Source organism: Choloepus didactylus, chromosome 2, assembly GCF_015220235.1.
Source record: "Choloepus didactylus isolate mChoDid1 chromosome 2, mChoDid1.pri, whole genome shotgun sequence".
NCBI lineage: Eukaryota > Metazoa > Chordata > Mammalia > Pilosa > Megalonychidae > Choloepus > Choloepus didactylus.
Window position 1 is genome coordinate 157314206 of NC_051308.1, and position 21435 is coordinate 157335640.

General features: G+C 37.1%; 1 protein-coding gene across 1 annotated transcript in view; it reads left to right on the plus strand.

The window, feature by feature from the left end:
• Nucleotides 1-21435, plus strand: part of COL24A1 (collagen type XXIV alpha 1 chain) — a 466350-nt gene that overhangs the window by 259810 nt on the left and 185105 nt on the right. The window contains 2 exon segments of the mRNA XM_037826738.1: nucleotides 581-634; nucleotides 1994-2047. Coding sequence (XP_037682666.1) covers nucleotides 581-634; nucleotides 1994-2047 — 108 coding nt within the window.

The window sequence follows — 21435 nt, forward strand, 5'->3', positions numbered from 1 at the left end:
TCTATATTATCTGAAAATCTCTATAAGATTATCTTTTAGATATCTCCAATTGTTATCAGGTAAGAAATTTAGCATACCTATAAGTTTGCCTTACAGGTTTGTTACCTCCTAAAAGAGTGTCTGAGTCAGTGTTAATTCCATAAAGAGTTACGGTCCTTCTAAAATTTGGCAGGCTAAAAAGTATTTGAACACATTTACTTTCCTAAATTATAGAATTCTCTGACCTCCCTGAAAATGATACGGTTAAATACTTTAATCTACATAACATAACATGTATCTATGCAAAGCATAACATAACCTACAGAAAGATGAGATGAATTTTCTCTTCTCAGTAGGCTGAAATAGTGATCGTAGCCAGCAATTTTCTCTTCTAGGCAAAAGTTTTCTAATAGAAGAATACACAGCTTCTGAGTAAACATGTATTTGATTTCCATGGTCTATCTGTGGCCTCTTATATCTTGGATATGAGAGAGACAGTTTATCAAATTATCATTTTTATTGCTATTTATAATTCAATTCAATGTAAATAATTAGATATGATGGAGGTTTTATGTCTTTCATTTTTTTACTTAAATTATAGGGATATCAAGGTCCTCCTGGGGTTCCAGGACCCATGGGTCCACTGGGGTTACCTGTAAGTACAGGAAAGACTATGATTCCTTCTAGAGTGCCCTTTTAAGTTTAAATCTATCTTTTAATTATGCCATATTTAATTGTTTTTGTGCAAAATAAGTCATGCGTAAACTGGCAGTGGCTGCTTTCTCTCCCAGTCAAGGCAAAACACTCTGGAGTATGTCATGGTTTCTTGACCTTCCTCACCTCTACTTGCTATGTTATTTATCGCTAACTTCTGATAGTCAATATAAGCCAGTTTCTGTTTTGCAACCTATAACTGCAGAACATTAAAACTTGTTTCAAATAACCCCATGTAAAATAACAACAGGGTTAGTAATCAAGATTAGAAGTGAGAACAATTGGATACACTTAAGTCATAAGCAAAAGTTCCAACATATTTTTTCTTAAAAATTTGTAAATATTCTCAAACACACCAGATAAAATTCATAGCAAACATAACTTTATTAAATGAAAAGTGGGTTTTGAAAATACTTTGTTGTTTTCAAGAAAATAATGAAATTTTGTGGCTTAAAAGATAAAGTTTGCTTATCAAAATTTGGCAGTTTTTATGAACTTAAAAAAGATCCACTTTAAGCCTCGTCCCCCCACCCCCAAGCAGAACTGTTCTTATCAGAAATTGTGTTTATACTAAATTTTGTGAAGGTTCTGTTTTGAAGATAAGCCTGATTTTCCAGTATATAATTAGATGTATTTTTGGCATCTGAAATTAGGAAAACTGGTCTAGGGCTCTATTGTCAACCTCTTTACTCACATAAAAGAATAAATGAACTTGAGACCCTATAAAAGTCCACTCAGTTTTTATCTACCTAATGTTATCTAGATAAATAAATTTTGATTTCCACTTGAGTCTTTTATTGAAGACTATAAACCATAAAAATAGTTCATTGTAATTGACTTAAGAATCTTCATTTCTGGCTATTTTTTATGGCTTATTAAATTTGAAATATTTTTTGTAATTGTCCATGATTGGTAACAGAAAAAAATCAGTTTTTATGTGATGTTGATGGGATTGTCATAAATGTCTAGAATAAAGGAGAGAGAAATCTTTCAGTGATAGCCATAGCTTCTTTGGTGAACTGGGCTGAAAGTGGGTAAGCAGTGAATAATAAAAGCTTCCCATTCTTTGGTCATGGTGTAAACACCCAGAAGTGACATTTCTCCAAGTAGTAGAATACATCAAAAGCAGAATACTGGGGGAGAAGTATGCAGAATTTGATAACTAAAGCATATTTTTAAAGGAGACTAATCAATGTTATTTTAAGAATTCCCAAAGAGAATTACATATGTCTAAGAAAGATTATGGCTTCCATTCTGATAACATTCCTTTGAATTCTGTTTTTAAATTTTCAACCTGTAGGGTCGTGTGGGGGCAAGAGGACCACCTGGAAGTCAAGGTCCTAAAGGACAAAGAGTAAGTAATCTAATAAAAGAAGTAATTAACTTAAATAAAAATGACTTCATGAAAAGTGATAGGTGTTCAGCAAAGATAGCACCATACCTTCTAGTACTATGCTTAGATCTGATATAACCGTTGTTATGTTAGACGATCTACCTATATTAATTGAAATGTGACATGTCAGTTTACACTTATAAAACTGTATTTTTCCATCTTATTTTATACACATTTCACTAACATTTAGACTACTCCTTTCTTATTCCTACTTCCAGTTCCATTCTTTGGAGAAATTGTGAATGTGATAATCTTTAAATAAATTAGTTTTCTGCTCATAATAGACTTAAATAGCAAGGAATAGTAATGGCATGATAAAAGAAGAGCAATGAGAAATAGAATAAGGACATGCAGGAGGAATATGAGTTTATTAACTACATATGAGAGGTGTTATAATCATCATTGTAATAACTGTACATACATAATTGAATGAAAAATCTTCCTCTCTTTAAGTTGTTTTTAAATCCTTTTTTCTTAAAAAAAAGAACACATTTATTGTATGCCCATTGCATACCAGGCACTTCTGCATATGTTGAATCACTTAATACTCAGAACCACCTTAAGAGAGTGAGGTGTTACCTCAGCTACAGTGGTGGAAACTAAGGCTCAGAGAGCTTAAGTATGTGACGTAAAGACACATGGCAAAGTGACAAAAACAGTATTTAAACCTTAATATGTCTGATGCTAAATCCTATGCTTATACTATATCATATGGAATATTAATTAATTTCAAATATATGGTCTTTGTGAGTTCTGTTTTCTCTTTTGCCCTTACTTTGATTTAAGTTTTAGAAATAGTATTTAAAAAATTTTTAATGTATTTAAAATTTTTACATGTGGCTATTACTAACAAAGGTTAAACATACACATGCACACACAAAATTGCAGTTTACCAGTTGGTAAATGGGAGAAGAGTGCTAAAGATGCCCATTTTGAAATAATAACTTTAATTTCATAACCCGTATTTTAGATGAAGATTGAAGAAAGAGAGCAAATTTGTCTGCATTGTTTTTTCTTTTCTGAAAATGATTTTCCTCACTGGGTTTTGGACTTGCGGTCTATAAAAAAAAAACCTTGATGTCCCATATATTTTAACTCAAATAGGATTAAAAATAATAAAATAAAAAATAATAATAAAATAAAAAATAACAGTAGATGGCCTGGATCCAAACTGTCACTTAGTGGTCCCTACCCAGCCAGCATTCAATACTTGGTCAGGTCAAATGTGTTTATTCAATTTTGGATTAGTCCTAGTGGGAAAGTTCAACTAGTTTTGTGACAGGTGAAAAAAAGAAGAAATATTTGTGCCTTTTGTTAATTAAGCTATTGAGGACTTATTGATTATCCAGGATGAAGTAATGTACCTAAGCAAAATCTCCTCCTAAATCAAGCATGCTAAATCATAAACCATATGGAAAGTTTATTTGTTCTGCAGTTTCCTAACCTTCCCATGATTCCTGTGCAGATTATTTCTCTTTCATGATTTGCCAATTTGTCTTCAACTCCTGCCTCCCCATGTGTCTATTTTCCCTTTCCTTTTAATCTCCAAATAATTTTATAGGTCATCTTCCAAATGGCTCCTCATAATTATTTAAAGTTTCACCCAATATTTTCTAAACAAGGAAATCTGAATTTCCAGATAAGAAAAAAAAAAAAAAGACTTTCTTTAATTTAAGATTATTCCAAGCAGTCAGTGTATATCAGGAATACAAAAAACAACTGAAGACCAGAATATTTAAGAAATAATATAGTCTTAGGAAATTCCATTGCAGAAGCCACCTGGTATCTTCATGTCTCTACCCTCCTCTCTCCAATCCATCCTCCACTACAGATTTGATCCCAGCACCCAAGGCCAGTGTTTCTCAATATTTTTCAGTCACAAAATATCATATTTGTTCGGCCCACTGAGATAAATGAAGAAGATATCTAGCTAGGGTTCCTGTGCCCCAGCTTTGCCCAGCTACTCCAAAGGCTGAGGGGTTTGATATTTCTAACACACCTCTAAGCCCTTTGGGGCACCCATCTGTGTCATAGCATGATGGAGGAGAAGCTCTGCCCTAGGCACATCAGCCCTGAAACCACATGGTGATTTATCATTATGGAACTAGTGTTTGTATGCCTTTATTGTTCTGCCTGTGATTTTCATCAAATGACTATGTGAACATCAGATACATCAGATATGGTAGGACCACTACCAGAGGATTCCACCTGCCCATCTGCTGCCCTCCCACCTATCTATCCACCCCTCCATCTAACACTTACTAATTTCCTACAATTTGTCAGCCACTCCACTAGCCCCATGAAGGATTCAATAGTAACCATCCCTTAGATCTAAGCCACATGGATTCTCCAGTTGAATGGCTTATAATCTAGAGGCTTTTGAAGTATTCTGCAATATTGGCAGAGCATGGGAAAAACACAGCTAAGCAGTATTCCTTGCCATCTCGGGAAACTACCTAAGCAACTTAGTATCACAAAAATGTTTCTAACATACTTTGTGAACATTGTACAATCCTATTATATAGCTGTAAAAGGTAACATTAGGATTGGCTAAAAGTTAGATTCTTAGATGGAAGTCTAAGGATAAAGTATTTCTTTTTGAAATGTAAAGTATTATTACTCATCTTACATTCTTTAAGCTTTGTTTCTCCCTGAAAGTTTGTCTGAAGAATGTTATATAAGTGAAATTAAATAATTTAATTTTCCAAAGCCTAATTAATGTTACACACAAAATCTTGTCCCTTGTAAAGACAATATAGTCTAGGAGCTTCTCTACTGCAATAACAGAAAGGTAATGACTTTGCCTGTTGGTCTGTAAGATCAGCATAAGCTCAGCTGTCGCCCCTCGTGTGCAGATTTAACTCTTTGGGGCTAGGTAACTGATACCTTGGAGTCTCTCCAACACATACTTTTGTGTCCAGCTGCTGGTCAGGAAAGATGACACACAGAGCAAAGTTAACTTGTTCATCTCCTTCCTTGACCTTGAATTGGGTCTTTGATCATGAGATATCTTTGGGTTCTACAGCTTTTCTCTAGAGGGGTGGTATGAAGGCATACAACTAACTGATTTTTGTATTCTGACCATGCTCCTTAAGGTTTGAATAAAAGAAAAAGGAGACTAAAATAACTATTAGTAATATTGTTTTAAGATTTTCTGTGCAAGATGTAAAATGGATATGACTATACAAATTCTGAATTTTGCCTCCTTCGAGGGAGAAAATTGGGGAAGCAGCAATAATACTTAACATTTAGATTCAATGCTAGTAATGCTTAGAGCACTCCAAATGATAAGGCAGAACTTCATCTCTAGTTTCTTCTTCTGAAATAAAGTTCGTAACAAAAAGAAAATCAAAAGATTTTTTCCCCAAACCACTGATAATGTTAGTTTCTGTTAATGAAACATTTTATTCCAGTTTAAAGCAAGAGCCAGAAAAGACTGCTAGGCATAGTTAGTTAGGCTCTGAATTATTCGTAACAGCTTTGGAAATTTCCTATATAACTACTTGTTAAATCATACTTTGAAAGGTATTATATTTTTGTATATATGTTATATTTCACAATAAGGAAGTAACTGAAACTGTGGACCTGCAACCCATAATATTCTTTGAAATTTGCTCTCTAACTACTTGTTAAATTGTACTTGCAAAGTTAGCACTTCTATGTATATATGTTCTACAATAAAAAATATGATTTAAAAAAATAATTAACAAAGAGGTCAAGCAAAGGGTGTATTTAACAGGCAGCAGTGGTTAAAGGAAATGTAAATATGCTGAGTCCAAGTTAAAAGATTTGTTCAGTAAATAAGGGATGCTTCTTTCATTCATAGATAGTCTATTAATGTGGATTACAGGGGACATAGGGATCAACTTGGAGTTCTTACAAAATCTAGACCCAGCATCATGGGATGGAGAACATCTTCTTGACCAAAAGGGGGAAATGAAAGGAAACGAAATAACCTCCAGTGGCAGAGAGATTCCAAAAGGAGCCGAGAGGTCACGCTGGTGGGCACTCTTATGCACAATATAGGCAACCTTTTTATTTTTTTATTTTTTTTTTAATCATCATTTTATTGAGATATATTCACATACCACGCAGTCATACAAAACAAATCGTACTTTCGATTGTTTACAGTACCATTACATAGTTGTACATTCATCACCTAAATCAATCCCTGACACCTTCATTAGCACACACACAAAAATAACAAGAATAATAATTAGAGTGAAAAAGAGCAATTGAAGTAAAAAAGAACACTGGGTACCTTTCTCTGTCTGTTTCCTTCCCCTATTTTTCTACTCATCCATCCATAAACTAGACAAAGTGGAGTGTGGTCCTTATGGCTTTCCCAGTCCCATTGTCACCCCTCATAAGCTACATTTTTATACAACTGTCTTCGAGATTCATGGGTTCTGGGTTGTAGTTTGATAGTTTCAGGTATCCACCACCAGCTACCCCAATTCTTTAGAACCTAAAAAGGGTTGTCTAAAGTGTGCGTAAGAGTGCCCACCAGAGTGACCTCTCGGCTCCTTTTGGAATCTCTCTGCCACTGAAGCTTATTTCATTTCCTTTCACATCCCCCTTTTGGTCAAGAAGATGTTCTCCGTCCCACGATGCCGGGTCTACATTCCTCCCCGGGAGTCATATTCTACGTTGCCAGAGAGATTCACTCCCCTGGGTGTCTGATCCCACGTAGGGGGGGAGGGCAGTGATTTCACCTTTGAAGTTGGCTTAGCCAGAGAGAGAGGGCCACATCTGAGCAACAAAGAGGCATTCAGGAGGAGACTCTTAGGCACAAATATAGGGAGGCCTAGCCTCTCCTTTGCAGCAACCGTCTTCCCAAGGGTAAAACTTATGGTAGAGGGCTCAACCCATCAAACCACCAGTCCCCTATATCTGTGGTCATGTTAGTAACCATGGAGGTGGGGTAGGCGAATACCCCTGCATTCTCCACAGGCTCCTCAAGGGGGCACTACATCTTTTTTTTTTTTCCTTGTTTTTCTTTCTTTTCTTTTTTTTTTTTTTAACTTTCCCTTCTTTTTTAAATCAACTGTATGAAAAAAAAAGTTAAAAAGAAAACAAACATACAATAAAAGAACATTTCAAAGAGACCATAACAAGGGAGTAAGAAAAAGACAACTAACCTAAGATAACTGCTTAACTTCCAACATGTTCCTACTTTACCCCAAGAAAGTTACATAATATAGCAACCTTTCTGTGAACTTGTTCCTACTATATCCATCAGAAATTAACAGACCATAGTCATTCCTGGGCATCCCCAGAACGTTAAATAGCTTATCTGTTGTTCTTGGAATATTGTTCCCCCTTCCTTAATTGCTCTCTACTGCTAGTTCCCCTACATTCTACATTATAAACCATTTGTTTTACATTTTTCAAAGTTCACATTAGTGGTAGCATATAATATTTCTCTTTTTGTGCCTGGCTTATTTCGCTCAGCATTATGTCTTCAAGGTTCATCCATGTTGTCATATGTTTCACAAGATCGTTCCTTCTTACTGCCGTGTAGTATTCCATCGTGTGTATATACCACATTTTATTTATCCACTCATCTGTTGAAGGACATTTGGGTTGTTTCCATCTCTTGGCAATTGTGAATAATGCTGCTATGAACATTGGCGTGCAGATATCTGTTCGTGTCACTGCTTTCCGATCTTCCGGGTATATACCGAGAAGTGCAATCGCTGGATCGAATGGTAGCTCTATATCTAGTTTTCTAAGGAACTGCCAGACTGACTTCCAGAGTGGCTGAACCATTATACAGTCCCACCAAAAATGAATAAGAGTTCCAATTTCTCCACATCCCCTCCAGCATTTGTAGTTTCCTGTTTGTTTAATGGCAGCCATTCTAACCAGTGTTAGATGGTATCTCATTGTGGTCTTAATTTGCATCTCTCTAATAGCTAGTGAAGCTGAACATTTTTTCATGTGTTTCTTGGCCATTTGTATTTCCTCTTCAGAGAACTGTCTTTTCATATCTTTTGCCCATTTTATAATTGGGCTGTCTGTACTATTGTCATTGAGTTGTAGGATTTCTTTGTATATGCAAGATATCAGTCTTTTGTCAGATACATGGTTTCCAAAAATTTTTTCCCATTGAGTTGGCTGCCTCTTTACCTTTTTGAGAAATTCCTTTGAGGTGCAGAAACTTCTAAGCTTGAGGAGTTCCCATTTATCTATTTTCTCTTTTGTTGCTTGTGCTTTTGGTGTAAAGTCTAGGAAGTGGCCACCTAATACAAGGTCTTGAAGATGTTTTCCTACATTATCTTCTAGGAGTTTTATGGTACTTTCTTTTATATTGAGATCTTTGGTCCATTTTGAGTTAATTTTTGTGTAGGGGGTGAGGTAGGGGTCCTCTTTCATTCTTTTGGATATGGATATCCAACTCTCCCAGCCCCATTTGTTGAAAAGACCATTATGGCTCAGTTCAGTGACTTTGGGGACCTTATCAAAGATCAGTCGGCCATAGATCTGAGGGTCTATCTCTGAATTCTCAATTCGATTCCATTGATCTATATGTCTATCTTTGTGCCAGTACCATACTGTTTTGGCAACTGTGGCTTTATAATAAGCTTCAAAGTCAGGGAGTGTAAGTCCTCCCACTTCGTTTTTCTTTTTTAGAGTGTCTTTAGCAATTCGAGGCATCTTCCATTTCCAAATAAATTTGATAACTAGCTTTTCCAAGTCTGCAAAGTAGGTTGTTGGAATTTTGATTGGGATTGCATTGAATCTGTAGATGAGTTTGGGTAGAATTGACATCTTAATGACATTTAGCCTTCCTATCCATGAACATGGAATATTTTTCCATCTTTTAAGGTCCCCTTCTATTTCTTTTAGTAGAGTTATGTAGTTTTCTTTGTATAGGTCTTTTACATCTTTGGTTAAGTTTATTCCTAGGTACTTGATTTTCTTAGTTGCTATTGAAAATGGTATCTTTTTCTTGAGTGTCTCTTCAGTTTGTTCATTTCTAGCATATAGAAACATTACTGACTTAATGCACTTGTATCCCGCTACTTTGCTAAATTTCTTTATTAGCTCTAGTAGCTGTATCGTCGATTTCTCAGGGTTTTCTAGATATAAGATCATATCATCTGCAAACAATGACAGTTTTACTTCTTCTTTTCCAATTTGGATGCCTTTTATTTCTTTGTCTTGCCGGATTGCCCTGGCTAGCACTTCCAGCACAATGTTGAATAACAGTGGTGACAGCGGGCATCCTTGTCTTGTTCCTGATCTTAGAGGGAAGGCTTTCAGTCTCTCACCATTGAGTACAATGCTGGCTGTGGGTTTTTCATATATGCTTTTTATCATGTTGAGGAAGTTTCCTTCAATTCCTACCTTTTGAAGTGTTTTTATCAAAAAGGGATGTTGGATTTTGTCAAATGCTTTTTCAGCATCTATTGAGATGATCAATTGATTTTTCCCTTTCGAGTTTTTAATGTGTTGTAATACATTGATTGTTTTTCTTATGTTGAACCATCCTTGCATGCCTGGAATGAATCCCACTTGGTCATGGTGTATGATTTTTTTAATCTGTCTTTGGATTCGATTTGCAAGTATTTTGTTGAGGATTTTTGCATCTATATTCATTAGGGAGATTGGCCGGTAGTTTTCCTTTTTTGTAGCATCTTTGCCTGGTTTTGGTATTAGATTGATGTTAGCTTCATAAAATGAGTTAGGTAGTGTTCCCTTTTCTTCAATGTTTTGAAAGAGTTTGAGTAAGATTGGTGTCAGTTCTTTCTGGAAACTTTGGTAGAATTCCCCTGTGAAGCCATCTGGCCCTGGGCATTTATTTGTGGGAAGATTTTTGATGACTGATTGGATCTCTTTGCTTGTGATGGGTTGGTTGAGGTCTTCTATTTCTTCTCTGGTCAGTCTAGGTTGTTCATATGTTTCCAGGAAATTTCCATTTCTTCTACATTGTCCAGTTTGTTGCCATACAGTTGTTCATAATATCCTCTTATAATTTTTTTAATTTCCTCAGGGTCTGCAGTTATGTCACCTTTTTCATTCATTATTTTGTTTATATAGGTCTTCTCTCTTTTTGATTTTGTCAGTCTAGCTAGGGGCTTGTCAATCTTGTTCATCTTTTCAAAGAACCAACTTTTGGTGATATTTATCCTCTCTATTGTTTTTTTGTTCTCTATGTCATTTATTTCTGCTTTAATCCTTGTTATTTCTTTTCTTCTACTTGGTTTAGGATTGGTTTGCTGTTCATTTTCTAGCTTCTTCAGTTGATCCATTAGTTCTTTGATTTTGGCTCTTTCTTCCTTTTTAATATATGCGTTTAGTGCTATAAATTTCCCCCTTAGCACTGCTTTTGCTGCATCCCATAGGTTTTGGTATGTTGTGTTCTCATTTTCATTCGTCTCTATATATTTAGCAATTTCTCTTGCTATTTCTTCTTTAACCCACTGATTGTTTAGGAGTGTGTTGTTTAACCTCCAGGTATTTGTGAATTTTCTAGGTCTCTGATGGTTATTGACTTCTAATTGTATTCCATTGTGGTCAGAGAATGGGCTTTGAATAATTTCAATCTTTTTAAATTTATTGAGGCTTGTTTTATGTCCCAGCATATGATCTATTCTGGAGAAAGTTCCGTGAGCACTAGAAAAGTATGTGTATCCTGGTGATTTGGGATGTAATGTCCTGTATATGTCTGTTAAATCTAATTCATTTATCAGATGGTTCAGGTTTTCAATTTCCTTATTGGTCTTCTGTCTGGTTGATCTATCTATAGGAGAGAGTGATGTGTTGAAGTCTCCCACAATTATTGTGGAAACATCAATTGCTTCCTTTAGTTTTGCCAGTGTTTCTCTCATGTATTTTGTGGCACCTTGATTGGGTGCATAGACATTTACGATTGTTATTTCTTCTTGCTGAATTGCCCCTTTTATTAGTATGTAGTGGCCTTCTTTGTCTCTCAGAACATCCCTGCATTTGAAGTCTATTTTATCTGAGATTAATATTGCTACACCTGCTTTCTTTTGGCTGTAGCTTGCATGAAATATTTTTTTCCATCCTTTCACTTTCAGTTTCTTTGTGTCCCTGTGTCTAAGATGAGTCTCTTGTATGCAACATATTGATGGTTCATTTTTTTTGATACATTCTGCGAATCTATATCTTTTAATTGGGGAGTTTAATCCATTTACATTCAACGTTATAACCGTGAAGGCATTTCTTGAATTGGCCATCTTATCCTTTGGTTTATGTTTGCCATATTTTTCCCTCTCTCTATTAATATCCTTTATTGTACCCATACCGAATCTCTTTAGTACTGAACCTTTCTCCAAGTCTCTCTGTCCTGTCTTTGTTTCTCTGTCTGTAGGGCTCCCTTTAGTATCTCCAGTAGGGCAGGTCTCTTGTTAGCAAATTCTCTCAGCGTTTGTTTGTCTGTGAAAAATTTAAGCTCTCCCTCAAATTTGAAAGAGAGCTTTGCTGGATAAAGTATTCTTGGCTGGAAATTTTTCTCACTCAGAATTTTAAATATATCGTGCCACTGCCTTCTTGCTTCCCTGGTGGCTGCTGAGTAGTCACTACTTAGTCTTATGCTGTTTCCTTTGTATGTGGTGAATTGCTTTTCTCTTGCTGCTTTCAGAACTTGCTCCTTCTCTTCTGTGTTTGATAGTGTGATCAGTATATGTCTCGGAGTGGGTTTATTTGGATTTATTCTATTTGGGGTTCGCTGAGCATTTATGATTTGTGTATTTATGTTGTTTAGAAGGTTTGGGAAGTTTTCCCCAACAATTTCTTTGAATACTCTTCCTAGACCTTTACCCTTTTCTTCCCCTTCTGGGACACCAATGAGTCTTATATTTGGACATTTCATATTATCTATCATATCCCTGAGGTCCATTTCGATTTTTTGAATTTTTTTCCCCATTCTTTCTTTTATGCTTTCATTTTCCATTCTGTCATCTTCCAGGTCACTGATTCGTTGTTCAACTTCCTCTAGTCTTGTACTATGAGTGTCCAGAATCTTTTTAATTTGGTCAACAGTTTCTTTAATTTCCATAAGATCATCCATTTTTTTATTTAGTCTTGCAATGTCTTCTTTATGCTCTTCTAGAGTCTTCTTGATTTCCTTCATATCCCGTACTATGGTCTCATTGTTCATCTTTAGTTCTTTGAGTAGCTGCTCTAGGTGCTGTGTCTCTTCTGGTCTTTTGATTTGGGTGCTTGGGCTTGGGTTATCCATATCGTCTGGTTTTTTCATATGCTTTATAATTTTCTGTTGTTTTTGGCCTCGTGGCATTTGCTGAACTTGATAGGGTTCTTTTAGGGTTTGTAGACCTATTGAAGTCCTTATCTCTAATTTATCAGATCTACAGCTTCGTGGAGTACACTTTCTCTAACTAACCAGCAGGTGGCGTCCACGGGCCACCTGTTCTCCACAAGCCAGTTCTCCCCTGCTTAGCCTTTTTGGTGAGTGGGGGAGTGAGTCTTGTGGGGCCCAATTGGTGTACCAAGCTTGCGTGTGTAGTTGGTGTTGCCTGCCCTGTATGTGGGGCGTGTTTCTGGGCAGTCGGGGAGGGGGGGTGGCCCTAACAATCAAATCTCTCTGATGATCCTAGAGTTTTAAAGCTGCTGCATTAGTCTAATCCTTCAGTTCAGTCCTGCCACAGTTTGTCTCTGCCACTGACCCACAAGTCCTTGGTGTTGGCGTATGGCTCCTGAGACTTGTAAGTGGGCCCCTCTTCCAGGCTGTGCACCCCGGGTCCTCTGTTGAGGGATGACTGTGCTATGTCACAGGTGAGTGCCGTCCCTCCAGGGCAGTTCTGGGCTGCTGGGCTGTGTAGGGAGGCTCCCAGTCTGCTGAAATGATGGCTGAATGGGGCTTTGTTAATTCACACTGCTCCACCTTCCCAACTCTGGGACAATCAGCTGAGGTTGCAGGGAAGGCTAATGTCCACGCCCAGTTTTGTGGTGTGTGCCTGTTATTTGAAGCACTTCCATCACACTGGGTTGTCTGGGGCAGCTCTGGGCTATGGGGCTGGCGATGGGCAGGAGTGTTTCCTGTCCACCAGGATGGTGGCTGTGAGCGGACACCCCCCTTTTCTTGGGAAGTTGTGGTGTTTAGTGAATTTTCTCAGCCACTGGATTATTGCCTTTTGTCTCAGAGCTCTCTTAGTTCTGCTCTTGACTTGACGTGCCCAAATTGCAATTCTTTGAAGCTTTCTGTATTAGGCTTCTTAGAGTAATTGTTTTAGGAAAAGAAAAAAGGATTAAAAAAAAAAAAAAAAAAAAAAAGGGCCCTCCTCAGGGATCTAATGGGTTATTGAAATGCTAATAGACAAAGCAACCAGGGCCATTAAGGAAAGGTCCACAGGGCAGAGAGATCAGCTTTTCTTCGGGATTTGCATATGCACCTCAAGGCCTGAGCTCCGCCCTTCCCCTTTCTGTGTTCACCAGAACTCCAAAAATCCTCTGCTTTTATTTTGGAGTTTTTCGTATTGTTGTTTTTTTTCTATGCCTGTCTCCTCTCTGCTGGGCTGGCAGCTCTCAGATTCTCTGGTGTCTGGTCTCAGTCTATCTATGGTTGGAATATTGATCAGTAGAATGAGTTTCCGATAAGGGCAGCCACTGCATTTCTCCCTTCTCCTTCCCGGAGCTGGCAGCCCCTCCTCCCACGGGACTGAGCCTGGCAGGGAGGGGCGCGGGTCCCCTGGCCGCAAAAACTTACAGATTTCGCTGATCTCAGCAGTTCGACATTTTCATGAGTGTTGTATGAAGTATGCCCAAAGACAGATTGCTCTGTGGTGTCCAGTCCACGCAGTTCCTGGCTTTCTACCTACTTTCCTGGAGGAGTAACTAAAACTTACAGCTCACCAGTCTGCCATCTTGCCCCGCCTCTCCAGTCCTTATTTTTCACATTTGAAAAATTATTACAAACTTAACTAAGCACAATTCAAAGTCTGAACATTTAGATCAGCATAATGTGAGTCAGGCAACTCACTTAACATATTCAGGCTTCAGTTTCTTCATCTTAAAAAGCGAAGTTTGTATTAGTTCAACCATGGCAGCACATAATTTATGCATCATGACAGAAACTGGCAGTTAATTATGAGTCCGCCTGAGCTAGATGCAGCCTCAAAATCCTTTTTTCTCTTTCTCTATATGTAGTCAACCACTTAATCTGATTTCAGCCAAGAAATGAAACCTATTTGCCATCTTTGGACCAATATTAAAATAAAATTTAAAACCTCTAAACATATAGCTGAGTGTCTGAGGGGACTTTTGAAAGCTTTACTCTTACAGCTGATACCATTTTAACTTACGCAGAATGACTTTTTTTTTTACCTGCAGTGAACATTTTTTAAGTGCAGTTTTATTGAGATATATTCACATACCATGCAATCTGTCCAAAGTATAAAATCAGTGTTTCACAGTATAATCACATAGTTGTGCATTCATCATCATGATCAATTTTAGAACATTTTCATTACTCCAGAAAAAGAAATCTCGTACCCCTTGTACCCCCCTATTAGTGACCCCTAGTATTGATGTGGTACCTTTGTTACTGTTGATGAAAGAATATTAAGATATTACTGTTAACTGTAGTCCATAGTTTGCAATAGGTACGTTTTTTTCCCATATACCCTTCTATTAGTAACTCCTTATAATAGTATCATATATTTCTTCTAGTTCATGGAAGAACTTTTTATATTTGTACAGTAAACCACAGTCGTCATCCACCACAAGATTCACTTTGTTATACATTCCCGTGTTTTAACCTCCAGCTTTCCTTCTGGTGACATACATGACTGTAAACTTCCCCTTTCATTCACCCACAGTTCAGCACTGTTAATTATACCCACAATAACATGCTACCATCACCTCTATCCATTTCAAAATGTTAAAGTTAGACCTAGTTAAAACTTCTGCACATATTAGGCATCCACTCCCCATTCTCTCGTCTCATTCTATATCCTGTAGTTTTTATGTCTGTGAATTTACATGTTAATGATTAGTTCATATTACTGATATACAATATTTTTCCATTTGTGTCTGACTTACTTCACTTAACATAATGTCCTCAAGGTTCATCCATGTTGTTGCATGCTTCAAGGCATCATTCCTTCTTACTGCTGAATAATATTCTATTTATATATGTACCACCTTTTGTTTATCAATTCCTCTGTTGATGGATACTTGCGTTGCTTCTGACTTTTGACAATTGTGAATAATGCTGCTGTGGACGTGAGTGTGAAAATGTCTGTTCACGTCCCTGCTTTCACATCTTCTGAATATATACCAAGTAGTGGGATTGCTGGGTTATATGGCAATTCTCTACTTAGCTTCCTGAGAAACTGCTAAACTGTCTTCCATAGCAGCTGCACCATTTTACATCCCACCAGCAATGAATGAGTGTTCCAGTTTCTCCACATCCTCTCCAACACTTGTAGTTTCCTATTTGTTTAATAGTTGCCATTCTAGTGGGTGTAAAATGATTTTCATTGTGGTTCAGATTTGCATTTCCCTAATAGCGAGTGAAACTGAGCATCTTTTCATGTGCTTTTTAACCATTTGTACTTCCTCTTTGGAAAAATATCTATTTATGTCTTTTGCCCATTTTTGAATTGGGTTTTTTGTCTTTTTGTTGTTGAGTTGTAGGATTTCTTTATATATGCTGGATGTTAAACCCTTATCAGATATGTGGTTTCCAAATATTTTCTCCCATTGTGTCGGCTGCCTTTTCAACCTCTTGACAAAATCCTTTGAAGCACAGAAGTATTCAGTTTTGAGAAGGTCTCATTTTTTTTTCTTTCATGGCTTGGGCTTTGGGTATCAAGTCTAGGAAACTACTATTATTAGATTTTGAGGATTTTTGCTATGTTTTCTTCTAGGAATTTTATGGTACTGGCTTTTATATTTAGGTCTTTAATCCATTTGAGTTAATATTTGTATAGGGTGTTATATAGGGGTGCTCTTTAATTCTTTTGGATATGGATATCCAGTTCTGCCAATACCATTTATTAAAGAAACCGTTCTGTCCCAACTGTTCTGTTGAGCGGACTTGAGAGCCTTTTAATGACTGATTCAATCTCTTTACTTGTCAAAAATCAATTGACCATAGATCTGAGGGTCCTTTTTTTGAACTCTCAATTCAATTCCATTGATTAACATGTCTATCTTTATGCCTATACCATGCTGTTTGACCACAGTGGCTTTATAATATGCTTTGAAGTTAGGAAGCGTGAGTCCTCCCACTTCATTCTTTTTCAAGATGTTTTTGGCTACTCAAGGCCCCTTACCCTTCCAAATAAATTTGATAATTGGATTTTCCATTTCTGTAAAGTAGGCTGTTGGAATTTTGGTTGGTATGTGTTGAATCTGTAGGTCAATTTGGGTAGGATTGACATCTTAATGATGTGTAGCTTTCGAATCCATGAACATGGAATGTCTTTCCGTTTATTTATGTCTTTGATTTCTTTTAGCAATGTTTTGTGGTTTTCTGTGTACAGGTCCTTTACATCTTTGGTTAAGTTTATTCCTAGATATTTGATTCTTTTTTTATTTGTTGCTATTGTAAATGGAATTTTTTCTTGATTACCTCCTCTGATAGTTCATTACTAGAATAAAGAAACACTACTGATTTTTGCATGTTGATCTTGTATCCTGCCACTCTGCTGAACTTGTTTAGTAGTACAAGTAGCGTTATTGTGTTTGGGGCTGGGGGGTTTCTAAATATAGGATCATGTCATCTGTAAACAGTTAAAATTTTACTTCTTCTTTTCCAATATGGATGTGTGCTATTTCTTTTTCTTGCCTAATTGCTCTAGCTAGAACTTCTAGCCCAGTGTTGAATAACAGTGGTGACAGTGGACACCTTGTCTTTTTCCCAATCTTGGAGGGAAAGCTTTCAATCTTGCACTGTTGAGTGTGATATTAGCTGTGGCTTTATCATTTTGAGGAAGTTTCTTTCAATTCCTGCCTTTTGAAGTGTTTTAATCAAGAAAGGATGCTGAATTTTGTCAAATGTCTTTTCTGCATCAATCAAGATGATCATGTGTTTTTTCTCTTGGATTTCTTAATGTGGTGTATTATATTAATTTATTTTTTGTGTTGAACCACCCTTGCATACCTGGAATAAAACCCACTTGGTCATGGTGTATAATTCTTTTAAGGTGCTGTTGGATTCAATTTGCAAGTATTTTGTTGAGGATTTTTGCATCTATATTCATTGGTCTGTAGTGTTCTTTTCTTGTAGTGTCTTTATGACGCTTTGGTTTTAGGGTGATGTTGGCTACATAGAATGAGTTAGGTAGTGTTCCTTCCCCTTGAATGCTCTGGAACCGTTTGAGCAGGAATGGTATTAATTCTTCTTAGAATGCTTGGTAGAATTTACCTGTGAAGCCATCTGGTCCTGGGCTTTTCTTTGTTGGAAGGTTTTTGATGACTGATTAAACCTCTTTACTTGTGATTGGTTTGTTCAGGTCTTCTGTTTCTTATTGAGTTAGTATAGGTTGTTCATTGATTGCTAGGAAGTTGTCCATTTCATGTAAGTTGTCTAGTTTATTGGCATATAGTTGTTCATAGTGTCCTCTTATGATCTTTTTTATTTCTTCTGGGTCTGTGATAATGACCTCCCTCTTATTTCTGATTTTATTTATTTGTATCTTTTCTCTTTTTGTCTTTGTCGGTCTAGCTAAGGGTTTATCGATTTCATTGATCTTCTCAAAGGTCCAACTTTTGGTTTAATTGATTCTATTGTGTTTTATTCTCTATTTCACTTATTTTCACTCTAATTTTAGTTATTTCTTTCCTTCTGCTTGCTTTAGGGTTAGTTTGCTGTTCTTTCACTAGTTTCTCCTGTTGTTCAACTTGGTCATTGATTTTAGCTCTTTCTTCCTTTTAAATGGGCATTTAGGGCTATAAATTTCCCTTTCAGCACTGCCTTCACTGCATCCCATAAGTTTTGATATGTCATATTCTCGTTTTCATTCATCTCAAGATATTTAATGATTTGCCTTCTATTTCTTCTTTGACCCACTGTTTTTAAAGAGTGTGTTGTTTAATCTCCATATATTTGTGCAATTTCCAGTTCTCTGGTTGTTATTGATTTCCAGCTTTGTTCCATTATGACCTGAGAAAGTGCTTTGTATAATTTCAGTCTTTTAAAATTTATTAAGACCTTCCTTGTGCCCCAGCATATGGTCTATCCTGGAGAATGTTCCATGAACACTTGAGAAGAATGTATGTCCTGCTGTTTTAGGGTACAATGTTCTACATATGTATGTTAGGTCTAATTAATTTATCATATTATTTAGGTCCTTTGTTTCCTTATTGATACCTATTTAGATGTTTTATCTATTGAAGAAAGTGGTGTGTTGAAGTCTCCCACTGTTATTGTAGAGACATATATTACTCTCTTCAGTTTTGCCGGTGATTGCTTTATGTACTTGGGGTAACCTGATTAGGTGCATAGATATTTATGATTGTTATTTCTTCTTGGTGAATTGCCCCTTTTATTAATATACAGTGTCCTTCTTTACCTCATAACATTTTTGCATTTAAAGTCTATTTTGTCTGATATTATATAGCTACCTGACTTTTTTTTTTTTTTTTTTTTTTTTGTTAGTGCTTGCATGACATATCTTTTTCTATCCTTTCACTTTCAACCTATTTGCATCTTTGGGTCTAAAATAAGTCTCTGTAAACAACATATAGACGATCATTTTTTAAATCCATTCTGCCAATCTATGTCTTTCGATTGAGGAGTTTAATCCATTAACATTCAATGTTATTATCATAAAAGCATACTTACTTCAACAGTTTTATTCTTTGGCTTTTATTTGTCAGACCTATTTTTTTCTCTCTCTTTGTCCTTTAATTACCCTTACTAGTACTCTTCATTTATGTACCCTCCTCCAAGCCTCTCCCTCCTGTCTTTTCTTTTCAGCTGGCAGAACTCCCTATAATAGTTCTTGCAGAGCCAGTCTCTTGCTAACAAACTCTCTCAGCTTCTATTTATCTGTGAATATTTTAAACTCTCCCTCATTTTTGAATGACATTTTTGCTGGCTTGCAATTTTTCTCTTTCATTATCTTACCATACCACTGCCTTCTCACCTCCATGGTGTCTGATGAGAAATCAGCACATAGTCTTATTTGACTTCCCTTGTATGTGGAAAATCACTTTTCTCTTGTCTTGGAGTGGGTCTATTCAGATTTATTCTGTTTGGAGTATGTTTGGCTTCTTGGATTTGCATATGTATGTCTTTTATAAAGGTTGGGTAATTTTCAGCCATTATTTCCTCAAATATTCTTCCTAGTGTTTTCCCCTTCTCTTCTCCTTCTGGGAAACCCATGATGCATATGTTTGTGCACTTTGTGTTGTCAGTCACTTCCCTGAAACCCTGCTCAAATTTTTTTCATTTCTTTCTCCATTTGTTCTTTTGTCTGTTCGAATTCGGTTGCATTAGCTTCTAGCTTGCTGATCTTTTCTTCTGCCTCTCCAAACCTGCTGTTGTGTGTCTCAAATATATTTAAAATTTAATCTACAGCATCTTTCATTCCCATAATGTCTGTTATTTTTCTATGTATACTTCCAAATTCTTCTTTATGCTATTCTAGTGTCTTCTTAATATCTTTTATCTCTTTATGTATATTTTCCTTCATTTCTTTGAATTGATTCAGGAGATTTGTTTGAACATCTATGATTAGTTGTTCCAGATTCTGTGTCTCCTCCAACTTTTTCGTTCCTTTGACTGGGCCATTTTTTGCTGTGTTTTTGTATGCCTTGTGATTTTTTCCTGATATCTGGTCATCTGATTTTCTTGATGAGTCTATTCTGAAGGTCAGTTTCTCTTGTCTAGGATTTAGTTGTTGCCTTGGTTTTCTATTAGGGCTTTGATAGTTGTATTATCAGTATCTTCCAGCCAAAACAGGGCCAGATACCCATGCAAAAGGTGTAGACCAGCTCTAGTATGCCTGAGATAGGGTCTGGAGAGGTTCCAAAAAGCCCTTCATTTTACCCCTGCACTTTCTGGCCTTTTCAGTAGACGGCAATCTCAGTAACTTATTTATCCTCAGAAGCAGTTTAACTCATGGTCCCTGTCAGTGTCTGACCAGGCAGAGCTGAAACTGTGGGGCTCTCACGTTGCATGGCAATATCTGGCTCAGTGTTGGGCTGTGTCCTCCTCTGTACTTGTGGCAGAGGACTTCCACAGCCACCCCTGTCCACAGCAGTCCCCCAGGCAAGGATCAGGCCTCCTGCTGCTGCTTCCCTCAAGGGAGGGGAATGGGTGCCAGGATCCATAGTGGAATTGCAGTCTCTGTTCCCATTTTTTCAGTCCCTTTGTCCTGCACTGACCTGGGTATTGAAATGTCCTCCCCAGTCCTCTGAGTCCCCAAACAGTTGTTTCAGACAGTTTCTGCCTGGCTACTTGCTGTTCCTCCATTTTAGTTCCTCCCTGGTGCTCTTTTGTTTTCCACCCTCTCCGGTGGCTTGAGTCCTGCCAGGGTCCCTATGGACTTGGATTTCTATGTCTGTATATAGGTGGGGATCTCTCTCACTGATGTGAGAGATTTTGTAGTCTGTCTCCCCGGTGGGAGGTTGAAGGGATCCCAGCCACTGCCTCTGGCCACTTCCCAAGCTATGTGGGACTGAGGGAGAAGGAAATGGTCTGGCAAGTCTGGGATGGAAGTTTACTACCTGATATTTTTCTCTTTCTTCAAATCAACATTTGTGGGTTCCTTCTCCAGTCTTCTTCACCTTCCTCTAAAGTTCTGAGCAAGTTAGATTTGTCTGTTTATTGATTGATTGATTGATTGATTGATTGCTGTATTTCTGGGGAGAGGTTTTCAGTAGATGTCTTATGTTACCATGTTGATGATGTCACTCCCAGAATGACTTTTAAATCTCCATCCCTCTCCTTGGTTATTGCTGCTTCAAATGGCTGATAATCTCAAATTGAACTCATTATCTTCCTACACTCCTTGCTAAACAAACTTGCATTTCTAATTTTTTTCTGTTATTATGCCATCATTTTACCAGTTACACATTGTACCAGTTTGTATATGTTATGTCCCCCAGAAAAAAACCATGTTCTTTGATGCAATCTTTTGGGGGCAGACATATTAGTGGGGATTAAGTTGGAATGTTTGGATTAGGTTGTTTCAATGGAAATGCTCCCCACCCAATTGTGAGTGATAACTCTGGATAGTTTCCATGGAGATGTGGCCCCACCCATTCAGCGTTTAGTTCGAATGGTTTACTGGAGCACTATATAAGCTCAGACAGAAGGAACGAGCTTGCTGTAGCCAAGAGCGACACTTTGAAGAATGCACAGGAGCTGCAGGAGAGAAACAGTTTGAAGACAGCTGTTGAAA